The sequence below is a fragment of the Miniopterus natalensis genome, chromosome 4 (genome assembly GCF_054644295.1).
Source record: "Miniopterus natalensis isolate mMinNat1 chromosome 4, mMinNat1.hap1, whole genome shotgun sequence".
NCBI lineage: Eukaryota > Metazoa > Chordata > Mammalia > Chiroptera > Miniopteridae > Miniopterus > Miniopterus natalensis.
In genome coordinates, this window is record NC_142084.1 from 70,902,532 (window position 1) to 70,916,779 (window position 14,248).

Genomic DNA, 14,248 nt, shown 5'->3' on the forward strand with positions numbered 1-14,248 from the left:
AAATACCATGCCTTTTGCTTTATGCACAAACAGCTTCTTTCATCAACACAGGAAAACATCAGGCGGCTTGTCAATATTTCATAAACTTAAATTTGGTTAAGAAGGAAATAATGAAATGGTTGAAATGAAAATGCTTCACTAATGAGCCTCTGGCTTTTCAGACCTAAGCACTTCAGAGGAGAGCCAATCTCATTATCACACTGAGCTGCTGCTGCTGCTCAGAAGCATTGCAGGGAGTCCAGGAGGGACCTCGCCCCTAACTACTGAGAGACATAAAATCCGGTTTTGGTCTATTAACCACATCACCTGAAAATGGCTGGTTCGATTTTCAGCAAGTTTGAAAAACATGTTTGCAGATGTTTTTATTAAAATCCAGATGGCAAGGCACGTAAATCTTCCACCTGAGTGACTTTGGGGGGAAAGGGCACCTTGAGATTCCCCACATCCCCTTGCTCAGGGGCTGGCAAATTTGTCCTGTAAATGGGCCAGATAGGCAGTATTTTTAGCTCTGCAGCCCGGATGGTCTCTGTTGGCAACTCTCCCATTTTAGCAGGAAAGCAGGCAAAGTAGCCATAGACAGACAACACATTCTCAGAGGCATGGCCAGGTGCCAATAAAACTTTATTTACAAAAACAAGCTGCAGGACTAGGTGGTTTCCAGTTTCTACTCTTGACCAGCTGTAACTGAAGTACAATGAGAAACTCACACAAAGGATGGACATGTTCCATTCTCCATGGCAAGGGTGGAGGAAGCAAAAGGTTTCTGATATGAATCCCCAATGGAGGTGTTCAATATGAAACCTAAGTTTTTGACCAGGGCAGGTGCTGCAAACTGAGGCCTCTTTGTTCTCCATGTACAGCTTTGTACCTCAGCAGCAACTTCATGTCTCATGCTCCAGGGTGAGCAGTAGTGGGCACTTATTACTTAGATGGTGGTTAAGATCCTTCTGGGCCAAGGTGGAAAGCCAGCTGGTGTGACATCAATGGTCGTCACTTGCACAAAGAAACAGTTATCTGGGTAGGGCTGATAACCTCCTCATTCACAGCTTACACAAACTGAAGCAGCCTAATACCCACCCTGAACAGAGCTGAGAGAGATCTAGAACCAAGTTCTTTGGTATGTGTGTACATATAAACATAGGTATGGATATACAAATGAACGAACAAAGACAAGGATGTAAATTGTTCAAGGTGCAGTTTTCTATGGGATTTTTAGTCTAAAGCTGTTAAGGTGGGTCTCTTTAAAAGTGACCTCAAAAACCCATTAGGGCCTGGCAGGCATGGCTCAGTGGTTGAGCAATGACCTAGGATGAAGGAGATTGAAGTTCGATTCCAGGTCAGGGCACATGCCCGGGTTGTGGGCTCGATCCCCAGTTGGAAGCATGTGGGAGGCAGCCGATCAATGACAACTCTCTCATCACTGATGTTTCTTTCTCTCTCTTTCCCTCTCCCTTCCTCTCTCTGAAATCAATAAAGATATATTTTTTAAAAAACCCCAAAAAACCATTAGAGATGATACCTGAGATGTTCACTATAGTCTTATTTATAATAGACCAAAACTGGAGACAACTCAAGTCTCTATCAGCTGGGGACTAGTTAAATAAATTAATACATCCTTAAAATGGCTTATTTGCAGTTATTAAGAATGGGAAAACATAGAAAAGAGCTGCATTTTATAATTTTTCTATAGTAAATATGCATTGGTAGTAAGAAACTAAAACAAAATAAATAAATGAAAGCCACTAAAGCCATAATGGTGTTACATAATGTTGTAGCCTTCCTGAGTGCTCCTGGAAGTACCAGCGAGGGAAGCCAGCAAAGGTCATAACACTGGTGACAGCAGTGACATTTATAACAGTGGACAAAGTACAAATCGAGTCAAGTGAGAGGGCCTAGGTTAAAGAAAGATTTATTGACTGCACAATTAAAAATGAGACCCATGAAGCCTTTCTAGCAGTCCAGAAAATATGAGTGACACTGAAATGGAAACAGCAGAACCGTAACTGCCTTACCCACCATCAGAACCATGTGGTATATACCGACAGGCATAAGGAAAACACTGGAAAGGAAATGGGGAGACAGGACAATATCTTCCATTCTGGATATTCTTTCCAATTTTTAAATTGTTGTGATCACCCTTTAATGGTGCAGGTGTGGACTGAACAAATGAATCTAGGCAAGAGAGAAAATGTAGCCTGAAATCTACGGGTATCAGGCGCTTACTAGGTGCCAGGCATTCAGTCAAGCACCTAGCCAAATTCAGGTTCACTGAAGCTTACAAATCCAGGTAGGTATGACTTTTAAGCCTATTTTAGAGATATGGAAACTGAGGCTTAGAGAGGAGAAGCAACCAGCCAAGGTCCCCCCAGCAAGGAAGGGAGATGGGATTTGAATCCATACCTAACTGATGCTGAACATGAGCACTTAAATGCTGTGGGATCCTATGCACCCAAAATTCAAACTTTGATAAGCTTTGGTGCCAGTGAGGGTTCTTGAAAAGCTTCCTAAAGATCCATGATATGCAATTTTTAAAATGTACAGCAGACTCTGATATGCATCCCCCAAAGCTACTCTGGCTTATAACAATGAGATAATAGTTCTCTGGAGAAAAACACAATTATTGAAACAAAATCTCAATGACACTATTCACTTCTTTAAGAAAGATTAAGCCCCATAACACAAATGCCTTGCCTCACTGAAACCTCAGTGTGGGTTTCTTCATACCATTCACATAGCTTGAAGACTGACCAGCCAAGATCTTGGTACGTCTGTTCTTGCTGCAATAACACAGGCCTGGGCAAAACTATTCAGAAGCTATGGGGAGATGCTCAGCCAATCTGACAAGGGAATAAACTATAGGAGCAATGAAACAGAATGATGTTAGCTGAGCAGTAGTACAAGTGGATTTGGCTCTGGTCTAGTGAAACCCCATTATCACTGGCTCTTTCAATTTTTCTAGGAGCAGCCAGGTCAAAATCATATTTGCCCAATTCAACACTTACTGAGCAAAATCCAAAAGGGAACATCATTTATTTCTGACAGCCTCCAAAATAAATCCTAAGTGTTTCCCACAGCCTAATTCTAAACAACTCAAGTTGGAAGGCAACTTCTTGTTTAAAAAATGTGTAACAAAAGGTCCTTTTGGGAAATGAGCTTCATTTTCTTTCTTTTTTAAAAATATATCTTTATTGACTTCAGAGAGAGGAAAGGAGAGGGAGAGAGAGATAGAAACATCAATGATGAGTCACTGATCGAGCCCACAATCCGGGCATGTGCCCTGACTGGGAATCAAACCCTCATTGCCTGGATCCTAGGTTGATGCTCAACCGCTGAGCCACGCCCAGCCAGGCTGAGCTTCATTTTCAATGCTAATATTTAGTTCCAAAAGCCTGCGTGTTTGCTTTTTCCTCCCACCAGGTTTACCTACAAGTCAGGATTTTAAAAACCACAAGAAACAAATCAAACACCTATAGGATCCAGGTGCTGACCACCAGCATTTCATTTTGGAAATTATACCAGGACACTCTTTCAAAGAAGCTTCTGTGCAAAATGCTCAAATGAGGCTCACTGTTTTTCAACCTTGAAATTACCCACTTGAAAACCAGACCCAAACACCCCAAGCTTTCAGAACTAGGTCCCAATATTACCACTAAATCACTCTCACTCTAAAAATTGTACAATTAATGGCCCCTTTAACAAAGGGCTTTCAAGGCAAGGCAAAATTTCTCAAAAGACAGCTGTCTGCCCCTGCCAACTGTCCTGCACCTCTCTTCCATGGGGACCATTAATACTTCACCCTTAAAAGTCCTAGGGATAACAGCTACACTGAATGGTCAAGCGGAGCCTATTAGGACAGAGAAGGAACCTGAACACAGACCCAGCAACAATGAACTCTGCTATTCACAGAGCCCAATAAAGAGGCTGCATTAAACTTAAAAGCCAAGCTTTTTGCTTCAGATTCATGGGGGAAAAATGATTTCTAAAAATCTGTATAATTCAAATCCAAAGGGATGGTTATTAAAAAGAAACCAAGAAATAGCCAGAAACTTATTTCTTCTCTTTTTATTATTATTTTTTTAATCCTCACTGAGGATATTTTTCCCATTGCTTTTCAGAGAGTGGAAGGGAGAGAGAGACAGAAACATCGACGTGAGAGAGACACATCGATTGGTTGCCTTCTGCAAGCCCTGACCAGGGTTGGGGATGGAGCCTGAAACCAAGGTATGTGCCCTTGACAGGGAATCAAACCTGAGACCCTTCAGTCCGATGCTCTAACCACTGAGCCAAACCGGCTATTGCAGAAATGTGTTTCTAATGAAAGCTTGGTGGAAGAGGGATTCCAACCTGATAAAACTATCTAGACATGCTCTCTTTTCTATGAGGAATGCAATGTTATCACAACTCCATACATAAACCCTCCTGAAGCTCCTTAAGTAGACATTTCAATGCAGAGACTAATATGAAAATAGCTTTTAAAAAACAACAACACTGACGTGGCCAGAAAACCAAGAGCATCTTGGTGAACATTTTTTTCCACCCACCACTAGCTTGGGCTTTCTGGGAAGGTCACCAGTTTTCCAGTCAAACACATTCTTGAAGTTGTCAGGAACGGAGGGAAGCTTGGCATTTGGGAAGGTGTGTTCCTGGTTCTGTGTCTGGGGCTCAGGAGCCAAATAGCCTGAAAAATTCAGAGAAATGTCTGTGAGAATGGGAAACTGTCACTCTAAAAACATTTTTAGAAAATATTGTGTTGCTTTTAAGATTATTTTATTTCATTTCCTGATATTATAAGTAACTCTTCTGTTACATAACAGTGTGAATATGCTTAACACTACTAAACTATAGACTTAGAAGAAAAATGTAACTCTTTAAAGGATTATCCACTTCACACCATCTGCAACACTTTATTTTCACCTATTTCCCATTACTGCAAGTCAGTGGTAACTTTCATATGAAAAAGACCTTTGAATAAAGAAATGATTACAGTTAACTCTGTTCACTAAGAAAATCTGGAATAGGAAAGGCCTGAAAACTGTAATAAGTATTTCTCAAGTTTGGGAATGGGTAAGGAGGTTATAACATAGGCCTACTGGGGAAAACCATAGAGCTGTTAAAAAGATATATATGGGAATTCTCTGTATTATCTGCAACATTTCTATAAATCCAAATTCTTTCCAAAATGAAAAGGTTATTAAACAAACAAAAAACAGATAGTGCAGGAACAACTGGATTACCACATGCCAAAAGATGAAGTTGGATCTCTACCTCACATGATATACAAAAATTAACTCAAACTGGACTCTAGACCTAATTATTAAAATTCTTAGTTATAAAAGAAAAAAAGACACTGGACTTCATCAAAATTAAAAATTTTGTGCTTCAAATGATACCATCAAGAAAGTAAAAAGACAACCCAAAGAATGGGAGAAAATACTTGCACATCATGTATTTGATAAGGGACCAGTACCCAGAATATAAAAAGAACTCGTAAACTCAGTAAAACCCTTTTTAAAAATGGGCCAAGGGTTTTTGCGGGCGGTGGCAAGCTGGAAGAGGACGCTCTGAAGGCCTTGGGAAAGCTTGGAGAGCACAAGATAGTGGGGCGCCACCCCCAAGTGCCACACACCACGCCTCTACCACTTGTGCATCTTTCCACCTAACCATGTTGTTGCCAAGTCCTGCTTCTAACTGAAAAAGATGAAATCTTCAGGGGAAATTGTCCACTGGGGGCAGGTGTTTGAAAAATCCTCCCTTGGGGCAAAGACCTTTGGCATCTGGCTGTGCTACGACTCCACAGTGGCACCCATGTACCAGGAATACCAGAGCCTGACCACCTCAGGCACCATCACTCCAGCACTACTGAGACATAGGAGCCCAGCACTGTGCCCACACCCACTCAATTCAGATCATGAAGACAGCGGAAATCATGGCCACCAAGTGCCACCAACCAGCAGTCAAGCAGTTACATGACTCCAAGATCAAGTTTCCACTGCCCCATCGGCTCCTTCCTTGCCAGCACAAGCCACGTTTCACAACCAAGAGGCCCAACACATTCTTTTAATTTTTCTCTTTAAATCCTCACTTGAGGATATGTCTGTATTGACTTCAGAGAGAGAAGAAGGGGAGAGAAACATCGATGTGAGAAACATTGATTGGTTGCCTCCCATACGTGCACCAACCAGGGATTGAACTCACAACCTAGGTTTGTGCCCTGACTGGGAAATGAACTCACAACCTTTTGGGGTACAGGATAACACTCCAACCAACTGAGCCACCTGGCCAGAACCCAACACCTTCTTTTAGATGCAGGGCCTCCCTGTCCCCTGTCCCTTGGGAAAATTGGGGTGCTCAGGAGGGAAAAAAAGGGCAAAGGATCTGAAAAGACATTTCTCCAAAGATATACAGATGGCCAATAAGCACATGAAAAGATGCTCAACGTCATTAACCATCAGGGAAATGCAAAACAACCTTCATGTCCATTAGGATGGTTATAATAAAAAAGACTGACCATGACAATCATTGGCAAGGATGTGGGGAAAACTGAAACCGTCACACACTGCTGGTGGGAATGTCAATTGTTGCGGCTACTTTGTAAAATAGTCTGGAGCGTCCTCAAAAGGATAAATATAGAATTACCTTATGACCCCGCAATTTCACTCCTGGGTATATACTAGAGAACTGAAAACTTAAATCCATACAAAAACTTGTACACAAATGTTTTTGTCAGCATTATTCATAATAGCCAAAAAATGGAAACATCCCAAATATTTATCAACTGATGAGTGGATGAACAAACTGTGGCATATCCATGCAATAAACTATTATTATTCAGCCATAGAAAGGAATGAAGTCCTGGTTCATGCTACAACATTGAAGAAACCAGAAGACATTATGCTCATGAAAGAAGCCAGACACAAAAAGCCATATATTGTACAATTCCATTTCTATGAAATGTCAGAAGAGGCAAATCCATAGAGACATTAAGTAGATCAGTGGTTGCCAGAGGCTGGGGAAAGGAAGGAGCAGGAGCGACTTCTTAATGGGTATGGGGTTTTCCTTTGGGGGTGAACATATTCTAGAATTAGACTGTGGTGATGTTGCACAACCCTGTGAATGGACTACAAAATCCTGAATTGCGAAAACCGACTTCTACTTTATTTATCCTTGTCTGTGGTTTGACACTCTCATTTTCTCCCTATCTTCCTTCCAATATTTTGTTATGAAGATTTCAATAAATAGAAGAGTTAAAAGAACAGTTCAGTCTGACTAGTGTGGCTCAGTGGTTGAGCTTCGATCTATGAACCAGGAGGGTCAGGGCACATGCCTGGGTTGTGGGCTCAGTCTCCAGCAGGGGTTGTACAGGAGGCAGCCGATCAATGGCTCTCTCATCACTGATGTTTCTCTCTCTCTTCCTCTCTCTGAAATCAATAAAAACATATTTAAAACAAAAGAACAATTCAGTGAATACCCACATACGCACCACCTACATTCTGCAACTGACACTTTGTTTTTCCGTGCATCTATCCATTTATCTGTCCACCTTACTTTTGATGTGTTTCAAACTAAGTTGCAGATATCAGTACCCTTGGTCCCTTAAAATTCAGGCATGTTTCTCATACTTAAAGTTTGGTTTTTTAAAATATTTTCTTTTTTACTGAGTTTTAGAGAGTGAGGAAGGGACTGGGAAAGAGGGAAAGAAACAGCAATGTGAGACAAAAACATTGATCAGCTGCCTCCTGCACACCCCCTACCAGGGACAGAGCCCGCAATCGAGCTGGCAACCTTTCAGTGAATGGGACGATGCCCAACCAACTGAGCCACAGCAGCCAGAGCCCTATGACTTTTTAAAATTTCCAAAGTGGCCCAGCTCAAACAGTATAGAAGCGGGTACAGGGAATAGCAAACTATCCCTCGGACTCTGCTACAATCATAACCAGGGACAGTCTTAGAGAAGATCCTTCCAACTCCCTCAATGAAAATGTTTCCAACATAGACTTCAATACTCACTCAGCATTTATTCAATGTTTACTGTGTTCAAATCATAACTGATGCCAGAGTATGTGTACAGGTAACATAAGCCTTCTTTACTCTCAAAACATTTCCCAGTGTAGACATAACCTTCTGCCACATCATCACTGATGGCATTGTGACAGTTGGTCATACAGGTATCCTTTAAGTTACCTGATTCTTCCTCTGCTCTTGGGCATTTAGGTGACTTCTAGTGTTTTAATATACTGGAAAAGCCAGTCACTGTCTCCTTGACAGCTCTTTCTGGAGGGAATCTTCCCTCACTCATGACTCCTGCAGGAAGAGCTGGACTAGGGCAGGGGTCAGTACACTCTGTAAAAGGCCACACAGTAAGTAGTTCAGGCTTTGTGGGTCCAGGCACTCTGTCACAATACCCCAACTGCTACAGCGCAAAAGCAGTCACAGATGTGGGCATGGCTATGTGACAGCAAAACTTCATGAAAACAGTGAGGGAGTAGATATGGCCCATGGGCTATGGTTTGCTAACCCCTGAACCTCAGTGGTTAGGCTGGAACCAGGAACCTCCAATCCAACTAGAACTGAGTGACACCTACATAGGTCAATCAGACTTTGCTCCCAGGAACAAAATCAGGATGCTGGGCTACTGACTAAGCTTGCCTTGGGCTGAGCTGGGAGATCACAGAGCCTGAGGCTACAATCCTCAAGGCCAGAAGATGAGCAGTGAAGGATGTTATCCAGGAAAAAGGACAATAAAGCCAATGGACAGGAAAGAACAGAATGATAAAAACACACCAAGTTCTTCTCCGCCCTAGGACCTTTGCACATGCTGCTTCCAGTGCTATCTTGCCTCTCCCCAGCTCCGCAAACTGCACAAATTAGACTTCCTGTTGTTCTTAATTTATTTTGTACCAATTTTATTTTATTGATTTTAGAGAGAGGATGGGGGGGAGGGGGAGAGAGAGAGAGAAACATCAACTTGTTGTTCCACCCATCTATGCATTCATTGGTTGACTCCCATACAAGCCCTGACCAGGGATTGAATAGCCAATCTTGGTGTATCAGGACGATGCTCTAACCAGCTGAGCTGCCCAGCCAGGGCCCGTGTTCTTTTTTTGTTTTTGTTTTTAAATATATCTTTATTGATTTCAGAGAGAGGAAGGGGGAGGGGGAGAGATAGAAACATCAATGATGAGAGAGTCATTGATCGCCTGCCTCCTGCACACCAACCGAGGACTGACCTGTGTTCTTGATTTAAATGGCATGTTATCAAAGAGCCTCTTCCTGACTGCCTTCTAAACTGGGAGATTCCCTCCCTTTTGCTAACTCACAATTGATTTTTTTCCCTATTTGTTTCTTTTCTATCCATTTTCCACCTCTTATGCTGTGCATTCGCTATATAGGCAGGGACTATGGCTATCTTGGTCTCCATTTGCTAAAGGCAGGGACTATGGCTGTCTTGGTTTCAGCTGTGATCCCAGAATACAGCCCACAATGTATAGTTGTGAATGAGTAAATGAATGGATAGGTGGGAACCTAGAGAGACAGAGGCTAGAGCACCTCCTCCCCAGTGTCCTTTCTGTGAGTCCTAGGTACACCTCCTGTAAATTCCTTGATCTCTTCATGAGCCTCTTTGTACCTGAGCAGGCCTCATCCGAGCTCCCAAAAAGGGCCTCTCAGGACATCCATCTTGGTTCTTACTCTGGGCTCTAAAACACTTCATAGTGGCATACTGAACTCCCCTCAGCTTCCTATCCCCTAAGTCCTAGAAACATCTCCTTAAACAGTCAGCTGGGACAAAGACCACCCAGCAACTCCAAATTCAGCATCTCAACCAGTCATTCTCTTCCTCTTTGGGGTAGCATAAAAGATGGGCCCAGCATGGCCTAAAATTCCAGATTCTTCTACTGTATTAATCCTGAGTCTGTTTACTGAGTCTCACAATCCATTAACAGCAGTATTGGAATTACGGCCTGAGGCTGGAAGGAAAACCAATCCAATTGGATTTTTTTAGCCTAGTAAGAAAATAAGGGCATAAAAACAAAAACTTCTTTAAAGGGCACAAAAAAATAAAGTCTGAATATACACTTCTGCTAGATTCCAGCAGGGCAGGAGCAGGACCCAATAGCACACTGTCTGTCCAACCACATTTTTTCACCTTGACAGATGCCAGATATACACTAAGCACAGCAGAGCTGGCAAGAGGTGACCAGGCCGTGGGTTCAGGGAAGGTATCTCTTGGCAGCTCCCAGCGACGCACCAGGCACAGCCAGAACTTGGAAAACGCCACATTCCAATCTAAGCTCCAGCCTGGACCATGGTAGCATAGCTTAAATTCTATAAACCTATTTCCTCTCTAGCATGGAGAGTTCTTTTTTTGAAAGCAGAAAGCATGACACCAAAGTGTAGAATGAGAAGACAGAGAATGACCATCAGGTGGGTCATTTTCAAGAACTCTGCAGAGGATGACAATGAAGGAGACAGGCACGCCTGACTTACACGATCATGCAGAACATCATGAAGACGTTCCACAGGGCGATGAAGATTCGGAAGTACCTGAGGCTCAGTAAGAACTCCCGGATGTTGTCACCTGGAAAGTCAGAAAGCATGTTTACAAGTCCTGCTAACATTTCTGCTGTCACAGTTACAGTTGCTTCCACAGTTTCTACCCATCCCACACCCACTGCCCCCATGTCCCACAGTGGCAGCTCCACTTTTTCTTTGGGTCTCTTCTGTTCCCCAACCCTCAGCACTCAGGCTGTCACTGACCAATCCTGGGAGAGCCCCCAGCCTCTGATTGGACAGGGAGGAGTACATGACCCACGTATGCCCAATGAGAGTCAGCCCAGGGACTTTTGCCCCAACTACTATTTCCTGGGCTGGGCTGAAAAGATAAAAGCAGAGTGCTTTAGGACAGGGGTTCACAACCTATGTCTCAGGAACCAAAACCAGTCCTTGCAACCTGTTTGTGTGTGGCCAGGGTACTCAGAATGTTTTTCATATTTCTTAATGGTTAAAATAAATAAATAAATAAATAAATAAATAAATAAATAAATAAATAAATAAATAAAGGGAGTATTTAGTAAAATACAAAACTTATATGAAATTCAAATTTCAATTTTTACACAAATAAAGTTTTATTGCAGCATAGCCATGACCATTCATTTACATACTGCCCATGGCTGCTTTCCAGTTACAATGGCAGAGATGAATTGTTGCACCAGAGACAGCATGGCCTGCAAAGCCAAAAATACTTATAATCTGGCCCTTTACAGAAAAATGTGCTAAGCCCTGCTCCAGAGCTGTCTTTGCCAACACAAGCCAGCCTGATAGTAAAACCCACCTAGAAGAAAAAATGAGAGCTGGAGACAGTCACAGGCTGGAGGGCTGCTTTGAGCCCTGAATCCAGGTGTGCCTGAAGACAATTCTACCCTTGGATGTTTCAATGTGCTTTAACCACTTTGAGCTGGGATTTTAGTGTTTGCAACTAAAAGCACACTGATTTGTGCAAGTAAAAAAGCAGTTCTCCTTTGGTGACGACATACTCTAGTTCCCTCTGCTGCCAAGGAACAGAAACCACTCCAAGAGGGGGCAATCTGGTACATTTAGACTCCAGAAACCTGTGTTCCAGAAACTCCCTCTTGGGTTTTGAGTCATTTCCCACCCACCCCCAACCCCAACCCCCAGCCTCTGTAATGAAGTGAACTGGTTCAGCTTAGGTGACCTACAAGGGTGCTACCCAAAGTGTCATCTAGAGACCACAGATGTATAGTTAAGTACAAATACCAGGTAGCTCAGAAATTTTCACAGCAACTCAACATGACAGCCACCTGGTACTGGTACTACTGTACCATCCTAGTGCATGATCAGCACACGATCTTGTAGAAACCCTGTTTAGGCAAGTCCAGTATTATCCACCTCATGGGGTTGGCCGTGTGCCAAACAGCCTATGTAAGTGTTGGCCTAGCATGGACTTCAACTCTCAGAGACAGGTCTCTCCCCAGGATGTCTGAGAAGTACTGCTTGGCAAGGCCCTTCTCTAAGCAGAGGACCATGTAAATGGGCTCTCCTGCCATCGACAGATGCTGATTAAGGCCACTCCATTCCAGGCAGGAGCCAAGTGCAGGGGACATGGAAGAATGTGACAGGGGTCCCTGCCCTACGGAACTCACAGGGGCGACAAATACTAAATAAGCAGTCACTAAGCAGGAATGAGCCAAGCAAGCTGGAGTCTCTTCTCTGGAGCTTAAGGTGTGAGGGGAAGACATTAGCCAGATGAAAAAATACATATAAAGAAAAGTTATAACTGTAGGAAGTAATATGAGTGCTGACTTACGCACAGAGATCTGGCAGGAGAAAGGAGCCAGCAACAGAGGTGGGCAGAAGGAACAGCACATCCTCGTGCCTATCCCTCTCTGTCTCACGCACGCACACATGCACAAAACTAAAAAGAAAACTGAACTGGGGTAGGACTTGAGAAAGAACTGTCCTCTCTGAAATGGACCAATTCTAGAGCCCAAAAAAGAGGCTTTACCTGTGCCAGGCTCCCTGGACTCCTCCCCAAAGCCCTGCGTGTCCTTCTTTTTCCTACAAAGAAAAGCAGTCAGTGTCCACTTTCGATGGGGCACAAAGACCGCTCAGTCCCCCGGACTCAAAAGGCCAGAGACACTCAGCTCTACCGCCGACTTGCTTTGTGACCTCCGGCGGTTCAATGGCCCTCTCAGGGCGCCCACCTGCCCCACCAATTACAGCCATCGATAAGGTGGAGAAGGCAGTCCGCGAGTATAGGTGAGGACTAAGAGTTCTTGGGGGATGGGCCTGAGGTTCTTTGGGGTGCGAACAGAGGGATCACTGGAGCACGGAGAGCCAGGATTTCAAGTCGCGGTAGCGCGTAGAGTCCCAGGGGCAAAGGACAAGGCTGCAAGCCCGATCCCTCTGGGACTTGGGTGCCGGGCCTGAGACGTGGGGCTGGCTCACGCTCGTGGGGGCGGGGCTACGGGTCCCCGGGTGGAGTTGCGGTCCTTCACGGCCTACTCACAGCTTAAAGTTAAGCACCGCCCCGGCGTTCATCAGCAGCGTTCTGCAGAGGAAGAATGCAGTTTCTTAGACCTCCCCCAGCCCCGTCGGGCCCTATCACCCAGCCTCTAGTCCCCTTACTTACCCGAAGAGCAGGATGTCTCCGATCATCTTTACAGCCGAAGAGACCAACAGAACCGGAAGCGGAAGCCCGAGGACGGAGGGGAGAAGAACAAAAACCGACCAATCGTGAAGCAGCGCTGGAGAGGGATGAGCCAATTGAAGGTCAAAACAGGCAGGGTCCCGCCCTTTTCAGGCCCGGCCCCCTCAGGGAAGAGGACGCACCTTTACTCGCGGGAGAGACCGAGAGCTTAGTGGAGAAGGGCAGGGCCAGCGTGTGACGCCATATGAGGGCGGGGCCATCTGGAGACCAGATTAGGTGACTCATTGGAGGCGTGCAGCGCAGGGGTTAGGACGAGCACACCGGAAAATTGGCTCAGCGGCTTTTTCTTCTGGTGTCTCAGTGGGGCTTCCGGAGAAACGGCGCCCCTGACCACTGCGCTGCGCAGAGGAATGGGTTCTGATGCAGTGGGCTGTCCGGGGCATGAACGCCCCGACTGATTGGGGAGGATCCTCCTGAGCCCCATGAGAGGCGGGGATCCCCACTACGGGTGGCGGGGGATCCCTATCAAATGGTCCCTTTGGAGGACGTAGGTCCCCGTGGGGGACGGAGGTCATAACTTACGGAGCCACGCGGAAGACTGGGGTCGTGACAGCTGCATAGAGGACGAGGTCCTGACTGAAGGGACCCCTTGGGGTACGGAAAAATGGGGCTCTTCACATACCAGGCCCCACAAGGGATGGAAGTCCCGGTCCGAGGACTCCACAGAGGACGTCAGTCCTCATCGAGCCCCATCTGGACGCGGTCCAGACTGATCCGTCCCACCTGGGTGGGCTCCGTGCGTGAGGGACCCCCTCTTCCCCAGTGGACAGCTCCCCTGCCCAGCTCACTCCACAGGGGTCAGTACCCCGCCTCGATGGGCTGAATGAGGTCATGGTGGCCCAGAGGAGGGTCAAAGTAGGGGACACCTGACCAGCCGAGTTCCAAAGGACAGGACGGCCCCACGACAGCTGTCGCCCCTCCTCTCGAGCGGGATCGGGTTGGGGGCGGTGCCTGGCGGGTGTGGGCGGGCCCAGCGGCGGGGGGCGCAGTCGCGGGATCGCGGGCTGCGGGACGCACGGGGCT

At 45.4% G+C, this 14,248-nt stretch overlaps 1 protein-coding gene and 1 pseudogene across 1 annotated transcript; one reads left to right on the forward strand and one right to left on the reverse strand.

Moving 5' to 3' along the window:
* Positions 1-4,452: 4,452 nt before the first annotated feature.
* SMIM7 (small integral membrane protein 7) lies at positions 4,453-13,217 on the reverse strand. Its single transcript, XM_016209386.2, has 5 exons — positions 13,148-13,217; positions 13,025-13,066; positions 12,521-12,573; positions 10,486-10,576; positions 4,453-4,678 (listed from the first exon to the last, which is right to left on the reverse strand). Exons 1-5 carry the CDS (start codon positions 13,171-13,173, stop codon positions 4,663-4,665), a joined length of 228 nt encoding a protein of 75 aa, XP_016064872.1. The 5' UTR covers positions 13,174-13,217; the 3' UTR covers positions 4,453-4,662.
* On the forward strand, positions 5,444-6,061 carry LOC107534268 (large ribosomal subunit protein eL20 pseudogene; annotated as a pseudogene).
* Positions 13,218-14,248: the final 1,031 nt, after the last annotated feature.